Source organism: Anomaloglossus baeobatrachus, chromosome 3 (genome assembly GCF_048569485.1).
Source record: "Anomaloglossus baeobatrachus isolate aAnoBae1 chromosome 3, aAnoBae1.hap1, whole genome shotgun sequence".
NCBI classification, from domain to species: Eukaryota; Metazoa; Chordata; class Amphibia; order Anura; family Aromobatidae; genus Anomaloglossus; species Anomaloglossus baeobatrachus.
In genome coordinates this window covers 420,026,412-420,053,286 of record NC_134355.1, presented here as the reverse complement: position 1 = coordinate 420,053,286, position 26,875 = coordinate 420,026,412, and the positions used below count along the sequence as shown (strand labels likewise).

The 26,875-nt window shown below is 42.2% G+C and overlaps 1 protein-coding gene across 4 annotated transcripts in view; it reads left to right on the top strand.

The window, feature by feature from the left end:
• The window catches only part of DLGAP2 (DLG associated protein 2), a 738,892-nt gene that overhangs the window by 629,061 nt on the left and 82,956 nt on the right, over positions 1–26,875 (top strand). For all 4 annotated transcript variants that reach the window (XM_075340329.1, XM_075340327.1, XM_075340330.1 and 1 more), the window contains one exon: positions 11,690–12,042. In XM_075340329.1, the coding sequence (XP_075196444.1) occupies positions 11,690–12,042 (353 nt within the window). The remainder of the gene's footprint in view (positions 1–11,689; positions 12,043–26,875) is intronic.

Here is a 26,875-nt window from a genome sequence, read left to right as displayed (position 1 = left end):
CTTGGAATAAATGCTCTTTGGATTGTTACGCCATCTCTCGCTCTGTTGATCTGTTGATTGTGTGATATGGGAGAAGGACCCTGTGACATTTACAATAAAAATTCTCTGATTTTATCACTGGATTATTTTCTTATTTACATTAAGCTGGATCCCACAAATTTGCTCTTTTGAACTCTGTCGACGCCATTGTTTCCGTGCACCGTTCAAGAAACTGCTTCCATTGAACCTGTGATGAGCTGGATATTTTCTTTTTTCTCTCTAGTTTACCTTGAAAGTATTTAGGAATAAAGTAGATCTGCATAAATTTATACATCCTATTCCATCAGCAAAGAGAATTGCCTGTGGCCGCTGTGTTTACCTGAAGGCATCCGCTGCTTGACTTTTGATTAACCGGCTAGATACCACATATCACATGTGCATTACCCATCCACAATGATGTCATGCAAGGTTGACTAATCAAAAGAAGAGCCGCAGATGGCGGCAGGTAACAGGCGGCACTCCCGCTCATGTACAGTGACTACTGTCATGACTAATAGAATGCACAAATTCTATTTAGAGGTAAAAAAAATCTGTATTTTAATGCTTTATAAGTTTGTTTTATGATCTTCCTGTTCATATTATTACATGCAATATACAATCCCAGATTCCATTGAATTACCTACATACTGTATATGTTTAGTGAACTTGCTTCCCATCCTCTCAAGAAGTTCTCAAGTAATTAAATCTAAAGCACTCGAGCACAATCAATGATTACAATTGGAAACTGATTAGAATAGCTTTCTAGTAATTGCTTTTCCAATCAGCTATTTTTTTGTTACAATTAACTGTATTTGGGGTGTTTCCATTGGACTAACATTGAATTATCTATCATTGTGTGAAAAAGAACACAAAAAAAATCCCAGAATATTACCAAACACTGAAAATTACAACATGGATGTTTGAGATTTTAGTACAAGTTCTATATGCTTTCTTGAATGTGTCTCGTCTGCAGAGAGCTGTAATGTCATCCATGTTTGCTATAAAATGTAAATATGCCTGGAAAGCTCTAAAGTTTGCCTTCAGCTGGCTGATTGATAAGAGTGACAAGACTCGGACCCCCCATGATCTACTATTGTTGACTTATCCCAACTACAGGACGTCAACATCAATGTCTCATAGAGCTAAAGGCCCCTTTACACACTGAAACTTTCTAGCGATCCCACCAGTGATCCAAACCTGGCCGGGATCGCTACAAAGTCTCTGGTGAGCTGTCAAACAGGCAAACCTGGCCAACGACGCAACAGCGATCCGGACCTGCAGAACGACCTAGCTAGTCATTGGGGACGTTGTAGCTTTTTGAATGGGAAGTCGCTAACGAAGTCGCTGTAAAGTCCCCTTTACACACTAAAACTTTGCTGCACAGCGGGAAACAAAGGACCAAAGAATGGTCCTGAACGATTTGTAGCGATCACAACTTCACAGCAGGGGCCAGGTCGCTGATGTGTTTCACACATTGCAATGTCGCTGGGGAGGTCGCTATTACGTCACAAAACCGGTGACGTTACAGCGATGTTGTTTGCGATGTTGCAGTGTGTAAAGCCACCTTTAGAAATGTTTTTGTACTCAGTCTCCCATAATCGACAGTTTCTCACCTAGTAAATGAACCAATAGTCTACCTGAAAGCGTAATGGAATTATACTTTTGATAAAACTACTAGCTGTCCTCTTGAAATTCTTCCAAGATGCTTGGGGCAAAACTGCCTTCCACATAGTGATGGACTGTTATAGCCACAGGATCACAGTGATGGAAGAGTTTGCAGTTCTTAGAGCAAACGAAACTTAATGCCTGAGCAAGTGATTTTTTTTACTGCACGTCTTCTAAACAAGATAGATACCTGCAATCTGGCCTCACTTCCAGGAATGTGATTAAGAGCTACTTCTATTAGAACTAGAAGGTAAAATACTAAAATAATAAAGGAACTTTCTATTCTAAGAAAAGTGATCCTCAAGGAATTGTTTACTTGTTTATCGTCATCCAGTGCTGATTGTAAACCGCTACTCCACTCTCTGTTTTTCCTGTAGCCTTGACACCATGTCAACACACATCACAGCTGCTGCCCATCACTTAGCCACCAAGTTAAGTGATTGTCTGCAGTGGTGATATGCTCTGTCAACGTCATATCACCGCTGCAGCCAAAACACAGGGACCAAGCAGCGCCTGTGCTGGACAGGGGTGAATACGATATTAGTTTGTTGTTTTAGAAATATGCAATCCTTTAAGGACCACTTTTATTAAATTGGTATATTGGTGATAACAAACAATACACTACAGCACTCACAAAACATCACTAAGCATATTAATGATAAGTAAGGGTTAAAAACTTGCCTGTAGAAAGTAGCTGGCCAGATGAAATGATGGATAAATGTCCCCAGTGGGAGGTCTTTTGTGCACTGCAGACACTTGAATGGTGTGGGTGCTTGCACTAAATGTGTCCACCACGGGGCTGGCAGCAGATGCAGATTATGCAAATTATGTAAAACTCCGTGGAGCTGGCTTCCAGAATGGAAAATCGGGGCTTTCCCTTGCCCCGCAAGATGAGTCGTGTACATCAGAAAGCTGGTGCGGGTATCCAGGAGCCCCGGCCGGTGGCTTGCCTGGCTATCCGACAGCACGCGTGACTTTGGTGATATTCTTAGTCTGTATTTTTTAGATGAGTGAATATAAGTGAATGTGTTAAAAAATTTAGCAATACATCACTTTTTTAACCAAAATTATATTTTATGCAGTAGAGAAATAAAAATATACAAAAAAACAAGGAAATACAATTATATATATATACAGCTATTCGGGCATTCTGGTGATACCTGAGCACATCTATCAATTGTTTTTAAAATTTTCGTCTGAAGATGTTGGAAAATTTTAGGTTCAAAATGGACTTATGAAAGTATTATGTTGGCTGTCAAGCACAGCATGGAAATAGAAGAGCAATAATGGTTTTTACATGTATCACTACCTGCCATTCACGGTGCAGAAATAAATGACTCCTTAGAAATGTCTCTGCTGAACCATGAGGAAATGCCATTTAGTCTAATTTCTCCATCACAAAGGAATGCTCATGTTTTATAAGTGAGCAGTGCTATCTATGTCATCAATGTCTATTAATATAATGACCCTACTAAATGTATGTTACTTAACGCAGAGGAGCAGATGGACTGCACTGTAACTGCAACCAGGCCCAATTCCATGGGGGCATCAAACTGGATGGTTTGTGAAATGCAAAGTCAAGAATTCTAGGAGACATCTAACTCTATTTAATATTGTTTAATGTGGTAAACTTGTAGTATTAGGAAAAAAATGTTGTCTTACTATGTATTATGTATTGTGTAGAAACTATGTATTAGTTGCTGAAACCTATGTTGGGCAATAGATGACCCATATTGTAGACGTGACATAATATGGTAATAATAAGTAATTGAATATGTATTGCAGTTGCAGGGGTGCCTTTGTTATCCTTACCCAATGTTAAGGGTGCAATCAATGAGGTGAATTCTGTAAGCTATTGGACATGGTGAGCAGCATAGACTAGAGGTGAAGGTGTAGCAGAGTGGGTCTTGATGAACAATAGATGGATCTGTAAAGACCAGGAAAGCAGAATATGGGATATGGTAGACAAAGCAGCACAGATGAAGCAGAGCTGGGACAGTAACCGCATAGGAAACTGGTATCCTCCACAAAGGTTGCAGTTAATTACCAGAATTGAGACTGGTATTTTCCATCAGGGAAATGGATAATAGCAGTGATAAATGCAAACTGGAACTTGTAGTGTTGAAATGGTTATGCACTGCATATCAGAGTAGTATAGTTAAATTGTAGATTTGCTTGAAGAAATATGTTACCTTGATTGCAGAGACCTAGTGTGAACAGCACTAAAAACGGTTGCCATAAGTAGGTAACTTGCTCACTGAGACATAAATATGCATTACACCTATTAAGCAGGACTGAACTTTGAAATAATGCTGGTTGTAGCATGGAAGTCAGAAGTAGCAACATCCTGGCAAACACGGGGCAACTGTGGATAATGCTACTGTATACCCAAGTGCCTGACCTCTCCTTGATGCAGTCTTAAAAGACCTAAAGGGGTACTTCACACACAGCGAGATCGCTACTGAGATCGCTGCTGAGTCACGGTTTTTGTGACGCAGCAGTGACCTCATTAGCGATCTCGCTGTGTGTGACACTGAGCAGCGATCTGGCCCCTGCTGTGAGATCGCTGCTCGTTACACACAGCCCTGGTTCGTTTTTTTTATTGTTGCTCTCCCGCTGATAAGCACACATCGCTGTGTGTGGCAGCGAGAGAGCAACAATCCTGAATGTGCAGGGAGCAGGAGCCGGGGTCTGACAGCCTGCGGTAAGCTGTAACCAAGGTAAACATCGGGTAACCAAGGTGGTTACCCGATATTTACCTTCGTTACCAGCCTCCGCAGCTCTCACGCTGCCAGTGCCGGCTCCTGGTCCCTGCACACGCTAAGCTAAGCGGTGTGCGCTGGTAACTAAGGTAAACATCGGGTAACCATACCCGATGTTTACCTTAGTTACCAGTGTCCGCAGCTTCCAGACGCCAGCTCCGTGCAAGCGCAGCGTCGCTTGCACGTCGCTGCTGGCTGGGGGCTGGTCACTGGTCGCTGGTGAGATCTACCTGTTTGACAGCTCACCAGCGACCATGTAGCGACGCAGCAGCGATCCTGACCAGGTCAGATCGCTGGTGGGATCGCTGCTGTGTCACTAAAGTGTGACGGTACCCAAAGTCTTAAAAGTAAGCAAGGGGCTGCACTGAGGTTGGACAGGTAACACCTAGGTTCTAATATTCTGCAATGCAGGTCCCATCTTCATGAGCAGACTACACATGGATTAATTGTAGTCTGTAACTTTGGATACCATATAGGTTTGTAAAGGAGCTGTAGATCCAAAATGGTGTGAGATCAAAACTATACTAGAGTTTTTATTTTAGATACATCAGAGAAAACATTAATGCAAAGATGGGCTTACTCTTTAAGAAAAATTATACAAAAGGTGAGGGAAAGCATAGATACTATTGTTGGTATTAGTTAGAGATTTTATGAATTCAAAGAGGTCATATATATCAATGACATTTACACTGAAACATTTGCATAAAAGCTTCACATTTGTACGACAAATAGCTTTATGACATTTACATCTGTATGCCTGATGGTCTAAATACTAGTGCTATATGGAAGATCAGTATAGAGGTAATTATATGTTGATTATACTGTTAAAAATGTTAAGGAAAGATGATTGAATATGTAATGGGACTTGATTCAATGAATTCTCATTTTCATTATTAAGTCTGCTTCCTCAAGCACTTTTAATATGCCAATAGATAATTAAATGTAGATGAAATTCATTGGTATGTTTCATTGCTGGTTTCGTAGTCCTAAAACGTTCCATGGCAAGAATTAATTACATGTTCGTCTCTTGAAAATTACATAACTGGATTAATTTATTTAGATAAATGATGTAACAAGGCCTACGGTAATTTAGTCTTTTACTAATCACTAGAAGCCCTCATAACAAGACATCAAAATGTGAATCTGTTCTGCACTGCTGGCTGTTACTGGAGGGTTATTGATATGTGTCGCACACAAGTGTCCCAAGATAGTTAGGATCTCATCTGATAAATACAGGATTTCCTATTCTGAAGATAGTATTTAGTTCATAATATTACAGTACGAGCAGCACTAAGTGTGACATCATTGTGACCACGTTTCTTCGGGAACGGAATATCAAACAAGGCATATTTTCCATGTATTATATGAAACTAAATAAGTGTTGATCATAAAGTCCAACAAACTAGCTCTGTTCTATTGTTCTGCAGTAGCATACACCCACTTGCCTTTTTATATAAATTATTTAACAATTAAATATGCATTGGTGTACTTGTTAGGGACTCTTTGGGGTACTTTGCACGCTGCGACATCGCTAGCATCGGGTAGCGATGCTGAGCGCGATAGTACCCGCCCCCGTCGCACATGCGATATCTTGTGATAGCTGCCGTAGCGAACATTATCGCTACGGCAGCTTCACACGCACATACCTGCCCTGCGACGTCGCTCTGGCCAGCAACCTGCCTCCTTTCTAAGGGGACGGGTTGTGCAGCGTCACAGCGACGTCACACAGCAGGCGGCAAATAGAAGCAGAGGGGTGGAGATGAGCGGGACGTAAACATCCCGCCCACCTCCTTCCTTCCGCACAGCCGGTGGAGGCAGGTAAGGAGATGTTCCTCGCTCCTGCGGCTTCACACACAGCGATGTGAGCTGCCGCAGGAACGAGGAACAACATCGTATCTCCTATTGGTGCGACATTATGAAAATGACCGACGCTACACAGATCACCGATTTTCGACGCTTTTACAATCGTTTATCGATGCATCTAGGCTTTACACGTTGCGACGTCGTTACCGACGCCGGATGTGCGTCACTTTCGATTTGACCCCGACGATATCGCAGTAGCGATGTTGCAACGTGCAAAGTACCCCTTTGTCCTGGCCTTATCACTGGGCATGATTGCTTTCTCTCCTTTTTGATTGATATATTGTTTCATGGCCAGAATTTTATAGATAACTGTAGGTTGCTTATATCTAATATATAAAGCTGAATGTGTGTGTGTGTGTGTGTGTGTGTGTGTGTATGTCCAGGATTGGCCTCTGCACCGTCGCAGCTACAGCCACAAAATTTTGCACACTCACACATCTGGACCCCGAGAGCGTCATAGGCTATGTTTTGAGGGGAAGTTTTAACCCCACTCTTTACAGTTATTCGCCAAAAAATCTGCCTCCATTAAAGCGAATGGAGCTGGGAGCCACAGTGCAGCCAGAACTTCAGAAGCATGTGCAGCCACACCCTTATATGGAATGTTGGCGTGTCACAATGCAGCCAGGGAAAGAGACAGATGAAGACAGGGAAAGAGGCAGATACAGACAGGGTAAGAAACAGACATAGACAGGGTGAGAGACAGACACGAAGAGACAGACACAGACAAAGAGACAGACACAGGGAAACAGTCAGACATTGAAAGAGAGGGAAAGAGACAGACAAAGACAGGTAAAGGGACAGACAAAGAGACAGACACAGGGAAAGAGACAGAGGGAAAGAGGGAGACAGGGAAAGAGAGGGAAAGAGACAGACAGGGAAAGAGACAGACAGGGAAAGTGACAGAGATAGACTATTTTGTTAACAGCAGTTATTAACCTGGGCAAAGTCGGGTAGTACAGCTAGTAATATATAATTTTGTATGATTTTTTTTGCTGCCATATTTATAACCCTTCTTGTTGTGCTGCTCCTTTTGGTTATTTTTCTCACCATTTATTATTCCTTGTGATATACCTAAATATTTTAAATTTTATTCTCTAATAAAATATATTTGATATTATTTTTATTGGTTAATTTTTGTTTATTGGTTATATATTTATTATATTGCCATTTGGTATTTATTCCCCACACCCTCTTCGCTTTGGCACATAATTGGTTACAGTAGATGCAGCAGCAGTGTCTGATATGTAGGTGCAGCTGGGATGGATGGATGGATGTAGCAGCCGGTATTGTAGGTGCAGCCAGTATCGTTGGATGTAGTGGCCGGTATCATAGGTGCAGTCGGGATTGATGGATGCAGTAGCAGCGGATATGTAATACACTGGAACACTGAAAAGTATCAACAATACAGCATACAGCACAGTAACTGCAGCACTAGGGACCTGTAAACTAGCGATGTGTAGACCACGTTGCCCTGGCACTTCCCTTAACTGGAGGGTGCCTTAAGTACCTGATGCCTCTCAGTCGTAGGCTAGGAGGCACTTACTGGGTTAGAACATACTGGCCCTTGAAAACAAAGTGTGTGTGCCCAAAGAACGCTCCCATAAAGCCTGTGCAGCAGGCACAGGACTCGGGAGGTGGCAGTAGTAACCGGGAAGGAAGCAGCCACTGCAGAGTGGCGGGGAAGGTTAGATTATCGGTGTATCCACCGGGAGAGGGGAGCAGGACAGTGCGAGGATGCCAGATAGGGCATTACAAAAGACTTGCAATAATTGGGAGCCTAGTTGGAGCTTTTGCATTAGGGCTCATGAGTATAAGTTACCCAACTGCCTGCATTGTCCTGGATGTTTAAAACAAGCTGTTTTGTCACACAGATATATTTTTTCTATGCCAATTGAAAACAAGAATGTAATAATTTGGAAATCTTGGAAATCTCCTATAGTCATATTTTATTCACAGCAGAACAAGAAAAATTTCATACCTCACGTGTTGAGCCCTAAACACTAAAAGCACACCTATATATTTTGTTTTCTATTTTTTCTGTTAACTCCCAGCAAATATCTGCCTACAAGAAATAGAGAAAAAACACATATTTTTGCACTGTTTTCAAAATTGTATCAAAAAGTACTGGGTGGAGGCACCCTAAATTGGGTTTTTATAATAGCATGAACTGTATACACAGACAAAGAATGTCATTTAAAAGCTTCAGACTTTCAAAGATCAAGCGTATATAAGACCATATACATTCTTCAGGCATTTTCCTTAAGGAAGACACTTAATACTTTATAATAGAAGTCAATTATAAGGGTAAAAAACGCTCCAAAAATTACAAATGAGAATTGTGTCAGTGCTTTTGCTTCAAACTGTTCATATTGCTTAATAGATTTAAAAAAAAACATCCAGGAAATGTCAGTAAATCGCCCTGAATAAAAAGACGCTCCATATCTACAAAACACCAGAGAAAATGAACAATTCCTGAAGCGTCTTTAACTTGAAATGTGGACAGTTTTGACAGCTGAAAAAAGAGAGTTAACAAGCCCTTAGCCTGCCCACTACTGTGAAACATTTGAAACATTGCTTAGAAACAAATTTTAGTGCCCATAATATATAAATATATTACCAACAACCCCAACTAAGGGGACAAGATGCACAAAAATTCCTTCCAATTTGTATAAAAAATATTTTATTAGAATCTTAAAAAAAACACACAAGATAAAAAAACAAGGAATCCTCCTGGATCAACAATACACACCTATTGCAGCAATGGTGATACAATCAATTATGTGAAACATTAATTTCTGTTTCTAACAATTTGTAGAACACCAGAATTAAATGGCATATCGGACAAAAAGTCGTACATACATGCAATTTATAATGAAAAATTCAATTATATCAACCTAGGTTATTCCCTGGTTAATGAGTCTAATAATTCAAAAAAACAAATTATTTTTTTTATTTTTTTCACAAGGATTATACCTGCATGTGTTTATGTGTCTCATTTTAATATATATATATATATATATATATATATATATATCTGCATGTAAATGGCCAGATTAATGACCCACATATATATATATATATATATATATATATATACCAATATATTATTTCATTGTACGCCAAAACTAATGCTCTGGTTCACTCTGTATTGCTGCTATATACTAGTTTCTAGTTTATATCCGTATAATATAATATAATAAACTTTAGAATAGAAGTCAATTATAAGGGTAAAAAACGCTCCAAAACTTACAAATGAGAATTGTGTCAGTGCTTTTGCTTCAAACTGTTCATATTGCTTAATAGATTTGAAAAAAAACATCCAGGAAATGTCAGTAAGGCTGGTTTCACACTACGTCTTTTTAACATCCGTTGAAAACGTTTTTTTAGCGGAAGTACGGATCCTGCTTTTACAGCAAATAACGTATGCAAACGCATATGTTATTTTGCAGGATCCTGCACTGGATGTTTAGGGGCGGGCATTGGAGTCATGTGATCGGGAGTGAGGGGAGCTAGACTGGGAGCCGGCATCTGACAGCTGCAGACGCTGGTAACCAAGGTAAACATCGGCCTTGGATACCCGATATTTATCTTGGTTACGAGTGTCTGCAGCTGCTAGGAGCAGGGCTGCCTGCACGCGTAACCAACGTAAACATCGGGTAACTAAGAGAAGTGGTTACGCGATATTTACCTTGGTTACGAGTGTCCGCAGCTCTCAGGTTGGGGAGAGGGAGGGAGGGAGGAAGGGGGTAAGACAGATAGAGAGGGAGAGGGTGAGGGAGGGAGGAGGAGAGAGAGACAGATCACGCGAGACTGGTTCTGGGCATGCTCAGTACTTTCTGGGCATGCTCAGTACAAAAGCAGGATCCTGTCTATCAGCACGCCAGCGTTCACCTGCGTTCGCGTGCGTTATAGTGCGGATCCGGTGACTTGCAGTATTTTGACGCAGCTCAAAAACGCTACAAGTAGCGTTTTTGAAACATGTTAAAAAACTGCAAGTCGCCGGATCCGCACTATAACGCACGCAAACGCAGGTGAACGCAGGTGGACGCGAGTCCATTGCAAATGCATTGAAATGAAAACGCATTTGCACTGGATCCGTACTTCCGCTAAAATAACGTTTTCAACGGATGTTAAAAAGACGTAGTGTGAAACCAGCCTAAATAGCCCTGAATAAAAAGACGCTCCATATCTACTAAACGCCAGACAAAAGAAACAATTCCTGAAGCGTCTTTAACTTGAAAAGCGGACAGTTTTGACAGCTGAAAAAAAAGAGTTAACAAGCCCTTAGACTGCCCACTACTGTGAAACATTGCTTAGAAACAAAATGTTAGTGCCCATATATAAAGCATTATTCTGATGTTAAAAACCTGCATATTTTTGCTCAACAAGTAGTATAACAAAAAGCTCACGAATTTTGCTGTTTTGAAACCAGCTCTGACAACTTTTTAAAAGTATGTGAATCTCAGCATAATGAGCCCAGTGTTGTCAGGCAGATTCACTGGCGAGCATTTGTAGATACTTCACATTCAGATTCATTAGCCTATGGCCTCTGGATCAATGCTGGCGTACAAAATGCCAGTTTTGAGGTTTTCCTACCTCTTTGTTCTTCATACGGAATTTATTCCCTTAAACATATGTGAAAGTCAGGGTCTTCATACAGTGGTCATGAGCACTATTGATATAGATTATTTTTTGATTTTGGCATAGAATTCCATTTTATTTCTACTGTTGAGAATTATTCATTCAAGACAACACCATTTGTTCTCATAGCGCTACTGTAACTCATCAGTCGTGGATCAAAACCGATATATTAAAATGTCGGTCCAGCGGAGAGCTGCCAGGCATTGCTTATTTCTGTATTTAATTTAAATGTACATTAATTAATATATTAGTAAATAATTAGTTAAAGCAATGATGGGTTAATAGGATGGGAGAGATGGGATGGGATAATGGATTTGCAAGGCTCCAGTCCATTGGCCAGATCAGTAATCTGTGATCGCTGGACGGGAGACTCTCCTTACCTCCTGGGGTTGCTGGTATTTCACTGTTGATTAGCCAGGCTGCCATGACATTGTGTATGAGTCACACCACAAGGATAATTTTGTGCCAGCCCAGCTAATCAAAAAAGGAACAGAGAGGTCAAGAGATCTGTATGGCTCCTATCCACTGTCACAGATTAGTGACTTAGCCAATGGACCAGACTTCTCTAAAATCAAACCTCCCATCTCTTGTTAAAATAATTGGTCATAATTCCGGTACTTACTAAGATATTTGCAACAGTTTCTTATTTAATGATGGCTATTTTTGTCAAAGTGAAAATCAATATGATTATTCTTGCTTATTAATTATAATAAATAATATGTTCTCTTTGTTACTTACAGCTGTGTCATACCCAAATTATAAGAAGACACCTCCTCCAGTTCCTCCACGAACAACCTCCAAACCGCTTATCTCAGTGACAGCACAAAGCAGTACAGAGTCTACCCAGGATGCCTATCACGATATCCGGACTCAAAGGATATCCCCATGGCCTCATGATGGCCGGGGCCTTTACAACTCCACAGACAGCCTGGATAGTAACAAGGCCATGAATCTTGCCATGGAATCAGCTGCAGCACAGCGTCATGCCTCTGAGAGCAAAAGCAGTTCTGTTAGGAGCACCAGTGACAAGGCTGTTCTAGTTACCAAGTCAGATGAGTTCCTTAAGAAACGGCGTGCCTCAATAGGGATCCAGGTATGGTTTTACTTTTATATATTGTGTTTTAAAATTACTTTACTTCACAGGAACAACACATTTGATTGAACAAGTCAAAGATTGGATATAAAATGAGCTTGACTTCTCATGATTGGTATTTAATTATTTAAAAAAAAGAGATATAAGTTTCCTCTTAAGGATAATATACATCGCAGGTATTTTTGATTGTTAATGGAGTGGTCCCGTGTGATAATGTACTGATCGCTGGTGGTCAGTCTGCTGGGGCCATGACCGATCCTAAGAACAGAGTAGCGAGTGGTGGCAGTGAACGAATCCCATGACCACATTCATGGTCTCCAGGCATACTGGACATAGCTGAGTATGGCCTTCAGCCACCTCCAGTAATCCAATAGACAATGAATGGATAAGTGTTGCGTATACAAAACCACTGCTCCATTGCAACAAGACACTTCAGAGCTCTTTTTCCAAGTTAAGACTATAACAATAACTTCAAGAAACAAGATAAAGTACTTTGAGGACGACCTTAAAGGAGTTGTAACATAAAATAGGATACTTTGGGAAAAGAAGGATATTTATGTAAAAAAAAAATGGTATTTTTAAGATTCATCGTAAAAATTAGAAAAACTAAGCATACCCAATTTGAATTAGATGATTTTTGTATCCGGGCATAATACAAATATCTCGTCCTTAGTAGGTCTTACAATTAGGTAAATACAACATGAAACAAACAGCATCACATGGCAAATTACCTCCAGTCATTATTTATTTTTTTCAAAAAATGTACCTAAACGCATAAACATTCTATGGAAAATTAAGTACACCCCAAGAATCAATAGCTTGTTCAATCGCCTTTAGCAATAATAACTTTACATAATTATTTACTTTTTGACTATCAATCTTTCATATCACTATACCAGCTCTCTCATAACTACTTCTGACCCGTTCACAGTATCTGGAATCCATCGGACGAAAGTGCGGATTGTAGACCAAAATGTCACACATATTATTTTCTATGGCATAAGATATAAAATTTGCATCTACCTCATTTGAGTCAATAATCTGTCAACAATTTATCAAGTGCATGTCACGCTAGGTATGAGAAGTACCAAGCAAGCGGCAAAAGGGAAGGGAAACCCTGTGTCTAGGGAAGGGGGAGATGGTGACCCCTGACCTAACCTACTGCCTGTCCCTGGGATCCCTCACCACACGAGATAGGTTCTTCACCTATGCGCTGAACCAAATACCTGACCCTAGGTATTTGTACTGCTGGGCACTAAATAAGGAATGGGTGGGATGAGCTCTTTGTCAACCCCACTAAACAGTAGAAAAGACACAAGGAGGACACACAGGGGAAAATGCTTGAACTATGTATACACATATGACTCAGGTAGAAGTTTAGCAAAGTTTCAGCAATGATACTACAGATGAGTACAAGCCACCTGCTGCATCCAGAACTTGAATTAACTGAATAATATCACCTGCACAAGTCCAGGGAAGATAGGAGTATTTAAGCACAAGGGGGAATACTGATAATCCGCAGATAGATGGAAGGAGGACTCCACTGGGTCCTAAAGGGGAAGAGGTGAAAAGCCAGCAGAAAAGCTACCTAGTACAATCAATACTAACAGTAGGAACAATAGAATGTCAAGGAGCATTTTGCACAGCCAAACACTGTGACCTTCTATTGCCAAAAAACACATGACTGTCATCCATGACATTGCATTTTAGTAAAAGTACCTGGCTACTACTTACCCTCTTAATTCCTATTGAATCAGTAGGGGTGTACTTAATTTTTCACACACTGCTTCTGCATTTCAACCTAATTTTTTAAAAATAATCATGCAGTGTAATTTGTCATATGTAAAGGCCCCTTCATACTGTGTTTTTCTAGTCTACTACATCTAGATGCCCAACTCCATTATGTATATACATCCAAAAATTATGGATGACAGAGGAGACGGTGACGCCCTCTGTATCATTATACGTAATGGCCCCATGGGTGCATAGGCACCAATTCCATTTTGAGGTGGGTTCTGACATGGCTACTCAATGAAGGAGAAAATGTAATCTGAAAGGGCCCATAGTGCTCATCTGAGGTTGTATTTACCAAATTTTAACGACATGTTTTTTATAATATATAAAATTTTATATAGAAAAACCTTAGAATTCAAAGTTGTGCTTAGTTTTAAATACTAATAAAAACAAAACTAAGTTGCACAAAGCCACAGTATTACATATTAATAAAGTGCTGTACAAGTAGGGTAAAGAATAATTTAGGGCCCAAAAATTATCAAAAGCCCAAGCTATGCATATTTCTTGTAATGATAGAGGGGATAATTTCTCCCAGAAGGAGTCTATGAAAAGAGAGGTGTAGATAATTAACAACAATAATGGTAATGGTGATAATCCATTTACTGCAAGTGGCTCCAAAATTTTAAGCCTCGGCTTATTTTTTTTACACTTCCTACCTTCCATTGGCTTTGCTGCATTTTCTTTTCCAATACATTTTGTACAACACTATAATGAACTAATTCTGACACCACCAATTATTTAACCATTGCCAAAAAAGATGTAATGAGAAATGCTAGTTAGGTAGGTACTGGTTTAGAAAACAAAATGTAGCAGCAGGACACAGTATAGCTGCGGCATGGACAGTACTAGTAAAACATGTATGCAACAATAGATATGCACAGGTAAATGTCTAAATGTTTTATTTTTACAATTTTTATTCAACAAAATTCTATTCCTGTTCCAAAATTAACAAAATAAAAAATGCTTGGTGGGTTCATGACTAAATAGTCAGCCCCTCCTTATACCAACGTCAAATTTAAATAGCAAGACATGTTTAAAACATAAAAAAATAAAATATTCAGCACATGCTTTCTATGGTGTGGATTTTGGGGAATTTTTCAGTTGTATTTAAAAAAAAAAACCCAGTTATTTTACATAAAAACAATTACAGAAGAAACACAAGTAAAATATATCTTTATACCATGTTAGCCAGTAGATATAACAAAATTGTTTAAAAGTACTGAAGTCCTCACTTGCTAACTAAAAAGATGGTAATAATAGCAAGCTTTTGAGACTACTCTGGTCTCTTCATCAGGCTCAGTATAACACAAAGTCTGAAGAGTCACATATTTATACACAACAGGACATAGAATGGTGCAGTAAATAAAACAAGTTATGTGAAGCAGAACTGGCAGCATGGCAAGGGGACAAACTGTTGTTTCAGTAAATATTGCAGCAGTTCATAGATAAGGAGTGTGAAAGTTTTATTGACCTCTGATTGAGGTCTGATCCAGAGTTGTGATGCCCCAGTTGGTCTAAAGGCCACGCCTTACTAAGGAACATCGCTAGCAACATCGCTGCTGAGGCACAACTTTTGTGACGTAGCAGCGATGTTGCTAGCGATGTTGTTGTGTGTGACATCCAGCAACAACCTGGCCCCTGCTGTGAGGTCGCTGGTTGTTGCTGAATGTCCTGGACCATTTTTTAGTTTTTGCTCTCCCACTGTGAAGCACACATCCCTGTGTGTGACAGCGAGAGAGCAACAACTGAATGTGCAGTGAGCAGAGAGCCGGCTTCTGCGGACGCTGGTAACCAATGTAAATATCGGGTAACCAAGAAGCCCTTTCCTTGGTTACCCGATATTTACCTTTGTTACCAGCGTCCGCTGCTCTCACGCTGTCAGTGGCGCCTCCCTGCTACTGGCACACATAGCCAGACTACACATCGGGTAATTAACCCGATGAGTACTGTGGCTAGGAGTGCAGGGAGCCAGCGCTGAGCGGTGCGCGCTGCTAACCAAGGTAAATATCGGGTTGGTTACCCGATATTTACCTTAGTTACCAAGCGCAGCATCGCTTCCACGCGTCGCTGCTGGCTGGGGGCTAGTCACTGGTTGCTGGTGAGATCTGCCTGTTTGACAGCTCACCATCAACCCGTATAGCGACGCTCCAGCGATCCCTGCCAGGTCAGGTTGCTGGTGGGATCGCTGGAGCGTCGCTTAGTGTGACGGTACCTTAAGGAGCACATTTCTTAATTGATGTAAAAAGACATAAATTATGTCATAATGCCATTATGTAATAAATTATATCATGGCTGCTGCGTTCCCCTCTTAGGCTTTTACAGAGGCTGTGAAAGTCCACTTTGATTGGCTGCAGTATACCATGTGATTAGATAGCTGCAAGGCATTATGGGGAAGCCCTCATAGTCACACTTTAGGTCACCTTTCACTGATGCAATCATCAGCAATACATAAAAAGGTGACCTTTTTTAGTGATTGGCACAAATCAAATTGTAAGTTGTTTGAATTCACTGGGACCTGCAGATTTCATAAAATTAGTTGATCATCTCTAATTACAAGCTTTCTTCACCCTGAGAACTGCGTTACAGCCTTCCTCTGAAACCTTCCATAGCGGAATCCATTGATAGTTTCTAAAAAAAAAAGTGCTTAGATGCATATTTTTGGAAGAAAATAACATGAATACTTTTGGAAATGTGTAAGTTATTCTGAATTTAGTCCATTTAGATTTGGGATCAGAAGGAAAAAACATTCTTTTTTAGGACAAAATGGTTCATGCATTATGGTTGTATATACCTCCTTCCCTTTTATCCTCTCCAATTCTCCAAGTGACCTTGACAGAATGTGTCTTTTTCCATCCATGTTAACTAAAATCAAAATATTAATTATAATGAAGTACAAATGTAATTTTTGGGATGATTGTAATTTGTGAAACATAAATATAAACGTAAATATTGGGATGTACGTTATAAATTAAATACTATTTATGTAATTGTATTTATTTTAATATTTGTGGTAGAAAACCAGACGAGTGCTTACATAGCCTTCGTTCATAAGGGTATCCCAGTGTTGTACAAGTCAAGGATAACTTCAAAGAGTGGATTGGTTTCAGAAAGATAATCTCGTTGAAACCTCACTTACACTGTATTGTAGATATATTGAAATTTTCAAAGTGAAGATTCTGGTTAACATATTCTTCTTGTGAACAACATTCACTTTAATATCAATGGATTTGTCATGTTTTTAAAAGAGGTCTGTCTAAAAGAGTAAAAATGTTTTAAACAGTTATTAAATTGGCTGACCTACATGTGTGGCACCCCTGAGGCTTCAGTCGCCACAGGGTACTACGCCTCACTTAAGATGCAGTACTCATCCTGTGTCCAGAGGAGGTCGATACCGGTTTCACAGCACACAAACTCATACATACAGTCAGGTTGACCTCCCTATTGGGGACCAGGCTGGGGTCAGGTCTTAAGGTAGTCACCAAACATGGGGGGCTTCCACCCACTAGTGACAGGAAACTGGGAGAGAAACGGCCACTAGGGGGAGTTAGGAGCTGACATAACAGTGAGGAGTTCTCCAGCAGGAGAGGAGAGGAGCAGATGGGTTTTTCAGAAGCTCCTGTGGGACAGAGGAGACAATACGGTCGCCGAGGGGAGAACTTCATTGCTCCCTCGGGACCGGCGCAGTTCAGGGTGCAGATCCCTAGGGTGGAACAGACTTTACGTTGTATCACCAGAATCTGCAGGACAGGGGGATTGTATGTTCCTCTGGCCACTACAAGTTCCCAGAGCACAGTGGCACATAGGGTCCGGAGTCGTGATCAAAATCAGACCTCACCTGCACACGGGACGGGAGCTAATAACACAAGAACAAGGGTCCTCAAGTAGCTTCAGGCCACGGGGATCCATCTTTAAAAGTGCAAGAAGGAAGGGCCCACAGACTACCATACCGGTTTTGACCTCCAAAGGCTCCGAGATCGGCTGGGGCCCATGAGGGCAAAGACCAATACCCTGAGGGCAGCACTTGAACTGTGAGTAAAAAGACCTGGAACCACAGCAGCTGACTCAGCCTCTTGTTGCCGGCGCCCCGCGCTTTGGCGCCAACTGCCATTACAGCCCTCATCCTCCTTCCCGGTGCCCGCTCCACCTGTGGGGAGCAGAACTATCCTTGCTGCAACACCAACAGCCCCAGAGGACATCCCCCGCAGCGGCGGCTAATCCCTAGCTGCGTACTACAGGTGGCATCACGAGACAACCACAACTCACAACTTCCTCAACCTCCATCATCCCACCATCATCCCATCCGTCATCCTCCTCCCTTTTATTGTACACCTCAGGGCCACGAAGCCGGGCAGGGCCACCCGTGACATCCCCCTGACCCAACATCACCGGCCCGGCAACGAGCACATTTAACCCCTGCCCTGTGGGTGCTACACATGCATATGTGCATAATCATTGGTAATAAGAAGGTTGTGGCATTAAGAAAACTACATGCCTCGATAGGATATAAGTTATGTTTCATCAGCTAATATGAAAGGACAATAGTTAGAACATAGCCAGCAATAGAACAGAAAAGCAAATATAGAGACAATTAAAGGAATTTTCCAGTTTTGGAAAACCAGATTGCAGTTTGTTTAAAAAACACACAAACTGTTCTTTGCTCACCCTCCTCAGGTCCAACGTCGAGCCTCCACTACTGCTCCCAGTGTTTGTTATAATCTGCTGACGTCACTTCCAATGAAGTTAGTGACTTGTGCCGTCAAGTCTGGCTGAGCAGCTGAACTCAGTGATTGGCTGCAGTGCTGTTGATATGACATCAGCACTGCAGACAATAATAGACACCATAAGTATTGGCGGAGAGTCAATGCATGAGTGGGGAGAGAATAAAGCACAGTTTTTGAGGGGCTTTTATTTTCTTTGCAAACAAATTGCCATCAAGAAAGATATTTTTTTTTTAAAGTTGTAAACCCCATTAGAAGAGAAACATGATGTTGAAAATTACTATGTATCTTCCTTAAGGAGCTGTCCAAGATTAAGATATTGCTGACCCATGTCTAGCATAAGTCATCAATATCAAATTGGGTAACTATATATGCAACATTTTATTATAATGTCGCATTAGAGGTTTAGAATTTCTCCAATATGGGCATACAGGATTGAGTTAAAACTGTTTATTAAGGGTAAGATTTGTGGACAAGCCATTACATTTAAGCTCTTCGAAATGTAAGGAGAGAACAAAACTGAACAATTACCGCTCACGCATTAAATTGGATTGTTTAAAGGGGCCAAACTTGTTAACTAGCACTTAAAAAGAAATTACTTAAATTCCTGTTTGCCAGTCAGAGGCCAATGTCGTAAACACATGGAGATTTGGAGCCAGTGACAGTATTACATTGACCAGCCGTTGTTCAGAGTACGATAAACATGTTCCATCATTTTGAATTTTCTAAAAACTGATTTAAGTGAAATTTATATAACATTTTACAAAAATGCCTTTACCAGATTTTAGATTTTTTTTTTTTTACTCTAACCACATACACTAGAAGCTTTAGGGCTGCAATCAAAATCCCTTTAGGCTGTGAACTATTTAGGGTCATGGCCTCTGTGTGCCACTGTATTGTGCGATGTGGGGCACCATGTATCAGATTGTTTGTAGGGTTCAATGAAACAAGGAAGGATTTCCAATCTGACAGAAATATGTATGTGTCCTTATGAAATCAGTCATGGAGAAGCACAGTATTGTCCCATATAAGTATATTTGTGCCCTGTTATAATTATATGCAACTCAGAGGTTGTCAAAGCCCATAGAAAGTGTTATTAAACCCAGTTTGATATAGCCATTTGATTGCTGACCCATCAAAGTAACTACATTACTTTGATGTGGAAGGGAGCTGCAGGAGCCATTGCCCTGGAAGCAAAAGTCTGTAGTGGTGTAAAATTTTGTCCCCTTTTGCACCTCCACACTGTCAAATGAGCATCACCTACTTGTATTGTTGTGAAATAGTATGGTGCAGTACGTTTCCCTATGTCTCTGTGAATGCAGAACGCAGCAGGAAATATAAGTTTGTCATAAGCAGCATCCAATAAGACAAAGCTCATTATAATGAAGAGTTTTTAATTTCAGTTGCTGCCTATGCAGAGTGCAGCAGCCTATGATAGACTCAACTTGACTGCTGCACTCTGCATAAATAGTGACTGAGAACTGTCACCTTGATGTGCGTTTTGCCAGAGCTTCGTCATGAGGGTAAACAGGGGTGTAGGACGATGCTATGAACAGAGAGAAAAAATCTTGAGCGTTCTTGTATGATATTTATATATATATACTAGAAGGTGGCCCGATTCTAACGCATCGGATAGTCTAGAACAGGGGTCTCAAACACGCGGCCCGCGGGCCGCATGCGGCCCGTCAGGCTGCTTCATGCGGCCCCCAGGCCCGTGCCCCTGGTCACTATCGCGGCCGGTGCAGGGGCCGCCCGCAGCCACTGTCTGCACTTTGTTAGATGAGTGTTTTGCCGGCGCTGCGTTCTCAGAAGCAAGGACTGTGCGCGCGCAGCGCCGGCAAAACATTCATCTGCCATAAATTGCTGCCAGGGGCTGCAGCCCCTGCGCCAGCCGCGATAGTCACCGAGGCACGGCCTGCAGACAGCAAGAAGCAGAGATGAGGAGCCGAGGGAACGCGGGACAGGTGAGAAGAATGGTCTTTTTTTATTTTTTGTGTATGTGAAGAACGGCACATTAACCCCTCAGCGACCTATGACGGACTGGGTACATCACCCGCCGCCGCCACTGCCCCCCCCCATTACTACAGGATGGGGACATTACTATAGAATAGGGACAAGGTGGGCACATGACTATAGAATAGGGACAAGGTGGGCACATGTCTATAGAATAGGGACAAGGTGGGCACATGACTATAGGATGGGGACAAGGTGGGCACATGTCTATAGGATTGGGACAAGGTGGGCACATGACTATAGAATAGGGACAAGCTGGGCACATGACTATAGGATGGGGACAAGGTGGGCACATGACTATAGAATAGGGACAAGGTGGGCACCTTACTATAGAATAGGGACAAGGTGGGCACATGTCTATAGAATAGGGACAAGGTGGGCACATGACTATAGGATGGGGACAAGGTGGGCACATGTCTATAGGATGGGGACAAGGTGGGCACATGTCTATAGGATAGGGACAAGCTGGGCACATGTCTATAGGATTGGGACAAGGTGGGCACATGACTATAGAATAGGGACAAGGTGGGCACCTTACTATAGAATAGGGACAAGGTGGGCACATGTCTATAGAATAGGGACAAGGTGGGCACATGTCTATAGAATAGGGACAAGGTGGGCACATGTCTATAGGATGGGGACAAGGTGGGCACCTTACTATAGAATAGGGACAAGGTGGGCACATGTCTATAGAATAGGGACAAGGTGGGCACCTTACTATAGAATAGGGACAAGGTGGGCACATGTCTATAGGATGGGGACAAGGTGGGCACCTTACTATAGAATAGGGACAAGGTGGGCACCTTACTATAGAATAGGGACAAGGTGGGCACATGTCTATAGGATGGGGACAAGGTGGGCACCTTACTATAGAATAGGGACAAGGTGGGCACCTTACTATAGAATAGGGACAAGGTGGGCACATGTCTATAGAATAGGGACAAGGTGGGCACATGACTATAGAATAGGGACAAGGTGGGCACATGTCTATAGGATGGGGACAAGGTGGGCACCTTACTATAGAATAGGGACAAGGTGGGCACCTTACTATAGAATAGGGACAAGGTGGGCACATGTCTATAGAATAGGGACAAGGTGGGCACATTACTATAGAATAGGGACAAGGTGGGCACATGTCTATAGGATGGGGACAAGGTGGGCACATTACTAAAAGATGGGGACATTACAAGGATGGGCATAATACTATTGGATGGGGACATTAGAGTAGGGACAAGGCTATAGGATGGGGACAAGGTGGGCACATTACTATAGGATGGGGAACATTACTAAAAGATGTTGGCCAAAATTTCTATATAGTGATAATTGTAAGACTATTAGTTACAAGAAAGGGATAAAATGTAAAAAAAAACAAAATAAGGCATGACTTTTTTTTACCATTTAATTTTTTTTTATATATATATTTAACCAAAGAATGTGCACATTTGTTATAATAAACAAGTGAAAAATGTTGAAAGTAAGTGATCCAAAGGTGTGTAAAAAAATATATATGGTACCAATAAAAATGTCACTTTGTCCCGCAAAGAATGTGGCCCCCCCAAATTATTTTTTTCCTCTGTGCGGCCCATACACCCAGCCGAGTTTGAGACCCCTGGTCTAGAATGTGTATGTAGGTTAGCAGATTGAATAATAAGGTAATGAATGGACTGGATGGGTTAGGTTTAATTTAGTATTCTTATAATTGTTTATTGGTTTTAAAATGACAAACAACAGAAGGAACAGTTTTGATAGATGAGTCTAATGTTTAATGATGTCCATGGCTTGTAATGAAAGAAGGCCATGAACAGTATAAAGTTAAGTAAAAATATGCTGATGCTGTGATGTGGCCCAATGCTGGAATGTGCCCCCATCGTTGTGCAGCCGCCATCCTGATATGTACCCCCATCCTGCGGGGTAATGTGTGCGGGGGGCGAAGTGCATGGGGGTGGAGCCGAGCGGGGCCATGGCGGTGAGGACGTCAGTGCCAGGGACTACATGGTTGGGGACAGGTGACAATCCAGGGGTGTGTGTGTGTGTGTGTTCAGTGTACACATGCAGAGGGCGGAGTGCGGGGGGGTGGAGACGAGTGGGGTAATGTGTGCGGGGGCAGAGGCGAGCGGTGGGTATGTGTCGGCTGGGTTGCCGGTGTAGGCTCCCGAGGGTGCAGCACTCACCGGGGAGTCGGGGCTCCGTGTGGGTGCGGGGGAAAGTGTCGGGCGTCGTCCTGTCGGCCCATAGTTCGGGCTGTTCAGTTAGCTGAGCCGTTGGTTGCAGGCTCTTTAGCGCGCGTGGTGTGGCGACGGTTGTCACTGTAATGACGTAATTTTAGAGCAAGACAGACAGACAGACAAACAGAATAAGGCAATTATATTTATAGATGCGGTCATCTTTGTATGTGTGTGTGCAGTTGTGTGAATGTGCATATGCATACGGGTACTTTTGTGTGTTTCACCAGAGCTTCTTCACGAAGGTAAACAGGGGTCTAGGAGGCTGCCATTTATATATTGAACTCACCAAGGCAGTTGTGTCGGCGCTCGCATCTCAGCCGATTGGACCAGAAGCACATGGCTCAGGTTTCCTTCACCAGACTTAACAGTTCCTTTATTGTCTTGATCCTTTAGCCCCTTTCTTCCTGGTTTCGTTAAGACCCATTTGCACCCATCAGCCTACTCTATTGACTTTTGCCTCATTGCTCTAAATCATCAGTTTCCAATCTTCTACTGTTCACTTTTCACACTTTTTTTGAAATTCGATCTATCTCTTCATATGATAATATTGAAGTTGAGGCTTCTTCACCTCTTTGTGGGCCACCATTCCAGACTTGTGTAGCATGTGTTGCATGGTGCTTGCATGGAGTTCTGTGATCTTACTATTACGAAGCATATGAGCCACATCCATTGCCATGTTTGTCGCACCAGAACTCATAAGGGTGCTTTACACGCTGCGACATCGCTAATGATATATCGTCAGAGTCACGTCGTTAGTGACGCACATCTGGTGGCAGCGTGTGACACCTAGGAGCGACGATCAACGATCACAAAAACATCGAAAATCGTTGATCGCTGACACGTTGCTCCTTTTCATAATATCATTGGTGGTGCATGCCGCTGGTTGTTTGTCGTTCCTGCGGCATCACACATCGCTATGTGTGACACCGCAGGAACGACGAACATCTACTTAACTGCGTCCACCGGCAATGAGGAAGGAAGTAGGTGGGCGGGATATTCCGTCCTCTCATCTCTGCCCCTCCGCTTCTATTGGACTGCTGCCGTGTGATGTCGCTGTGACGCCGCACGAACCGCCCCCTTAGAAATGAGGCGTGCGACGTCGCAGGGAAGGTAAGTCCGTGTGACGGGTGTAAGTGATGTTGTGCGCCACGGGCAGCGATTTGCCCGTGTCGCACAACCGACGGGGCGGGTACACTTGCTAGCGATATCGATAGCGATATCGCAGCGTGTAAAGTGCCCTATAGACTTTTTTATGAACAAACTTGTTGACTGATATTTTTCCTGAACATCCACTTTTTGGCTTTTGAATGGATGAACTTCATTTTGTATTCAGCAGCATACAAGAATGCAGTGACATGACAAGAATCTACATAATTAATCATATGCTAAATAGTTGCAAGTCAAATTTATGTATGAGATAGCTAAAATGATTGTCTATAAAATGAAGGCAGTTTCAGGTTTGAAGCTATAGTGGATGGCCGGGTCGGCTCCAAGTTTTTGTGAGCCCTGGGCGAAAGAGTCTCAGACATGTACATACACAGATACATACTCATAAAGACATACGAACATATACATATTTAAAGAGAAATTCAGAAAAAACACATATAAATAGACAGACATAAATCTATACACAGTCATATACACTGGCATATATAGAGATACACATCATAAATGCACACAGACACATTAGAGGTATTTTTAATATGGGGGAGCCAGCAGCAGCCTCACTCACCTCCCCTGCTTGTCTCCCGTCCACCTCCTCCCGGCCATGTGGTTGTGCCACACTGATTTGTGGCCATCACTAACAGACATGGCTGCACACAGATCACACTAATACTGCTGTAAATACATCACAAGAGAGTATGGGGACATACACATTAATGGAGGGCATGCACATTACTGAGGAGGGGGAGCATTAGACTCTGGGGTGGGGGAAACATACAGCTTTGGGGAGGCAAACAACTCTGGGGGGTATACAGCACTGGTGTGGGGGAACAAAGAGCTCTGGGGGGTATACAACACTGGGGTGGGGGGTGACATGCAGCTCCTGGGGGTATACAGCACTGGGGTGGTGAGACATACAGCTCTAGGGGGTATACAGCACTGGGGTGGGAGTATACAGCACTGGGGTGGAGGAGACATACAGCTTTAGGAGGGTATAGTAGTATGCAGCCCCCATATTCCTCCATATAGTGTTATGCAGCCCCCATATTTCTCCATATAGTATAATGCACCCAATTTTCCTCCATATAATATAAAATAATGTACCCCATATTGCTCCACATAATATAATGCAGCTTGATATTCCTCCATACAGTGTTATGAAGCCCCCATAGTCCTACATATAGTATGCACTCAATATTCCTCCATGTAAAGCACCCCAAATTGCTCCACATAATATAATGTAGCCTCATATTCCTCCATACAGTGTTATGCAGCCCCCATATTTCTCCGTATAGTATTATGCAGCACCCATATAGTATTATGCAGCTTCCATATAGCATTATGTAGCTCCCATATAGCATTATGTAGCTCTCATATAGCACTATACAGCCCCATATAGCATTATGCAGCCCCCATATAGCATTCTGCAGCTCCCATATGGCATTCCGCAGCCCATATATAGCATTATGCAGCCCCATATAATATTATGCACTCTCCATAAAGCATTATGCAGCCCCATATACCATTATGCAGCCCCCATATACCATTATGCAGCCCCCATATAGCATTATGTAGCTCCCATATAGCATTTTGTAGCTCCCATATAGCACTATGCAGCCCCATATAGCCTTATGCAGCCCCCATATGGCATTCTGCAACCCCCATATGGCATTCTGCAGCCCCCATATGGCATTCCGCAGCCCACATATAGCATTATGCAGCCCCATTTAATATTATGCACCCGCCATAGAGCATTATGTAGCCCCATATACCATTATACAGCCCCCATATAGCATTATTCAGCCTCCATATTGCATTATGCAGCCCCCATATAGAATTATGCAACCTAATGTAGTATGCAGCCCCCATATTGTTTAATGCACTCCCTTAGTCCTCTGGCCACCGTGATTAAATACATTCTCGCTTCTCCTCGTTCCCCCACTGGTCCGGTCTCCTCAGCGTGTCCACTGTTCTGCAGCTCTGCATGTCTCAGCACAGCACAGCACACAGTAGTGATGTCATTGCGCTCTGCTGTTCTGAGCTGTCAGAACGCAGACACAGTGGGAGAATGATGAAAGAGGGAGCGCTGCTGCTCCTTGGCTAATCATTGCTTTCAATTGTATTGGCATCTGCGATGCCGATACAATTTGAAGTGCGGTCCTCTGCAGGAAGCCTGTAGGGGGGTGCCAAGGCTGGCACCCTGACTCATGAGCCCCATAGCGGACTCTCTGCTGACTGCAAGGGGGACCTAGCGCTTGCCCGGGTGCTGAACCCTGCCCTGGTGAGTGGCGATATATGGAGCCTGAAAGTAAAAAATTCAGAACATTGTTACTTTTTGCTCATGAGTGCAGATGTTGAGGTCAATATTGTTTTGGAATTTAAAGGGTTTTATTGTAGCATTTAGCTGCATTAAACAACCTGTACCTGTGGTGTATGGAGGGGGCTCAGGCTCTGTGCACATGTATAGAAGATATCTTGAAGGGATTAAAAACAGTTTTCTTAGCAATGTTAGCATATCTATAAAGTGCAAGGAGAAAAGTCTAGCTTACCTGTTCCCTTGAGTGCAACGTATAATAGGTTCCAGCAATATATAAAAAATCCAGAGAAAATCCAGCTCTTCAAAAAGGAATAGGTTTTTTTTGTATAAAAAACATCACTTATAAAAAAAAACAGAGATGGGTAGTAAAAGTATACTCCAATGCATTTTACGCATTTCAAGGCTACATGTCTCTTCATCATAACCTAAACATATCCTTATAACCTTAACATATCTATAGAAGTTAAGCAATCTAACCAATAACATAAAGGGATTGTCCACTACCTGACAACCTTTTCTCATTCCCCATTTGTGCCCCCATAAAAAAAGGCTATACTCCCCGCTGGTGATGGCTCGGTTCCAGCAATTTCAGAAATTGCATT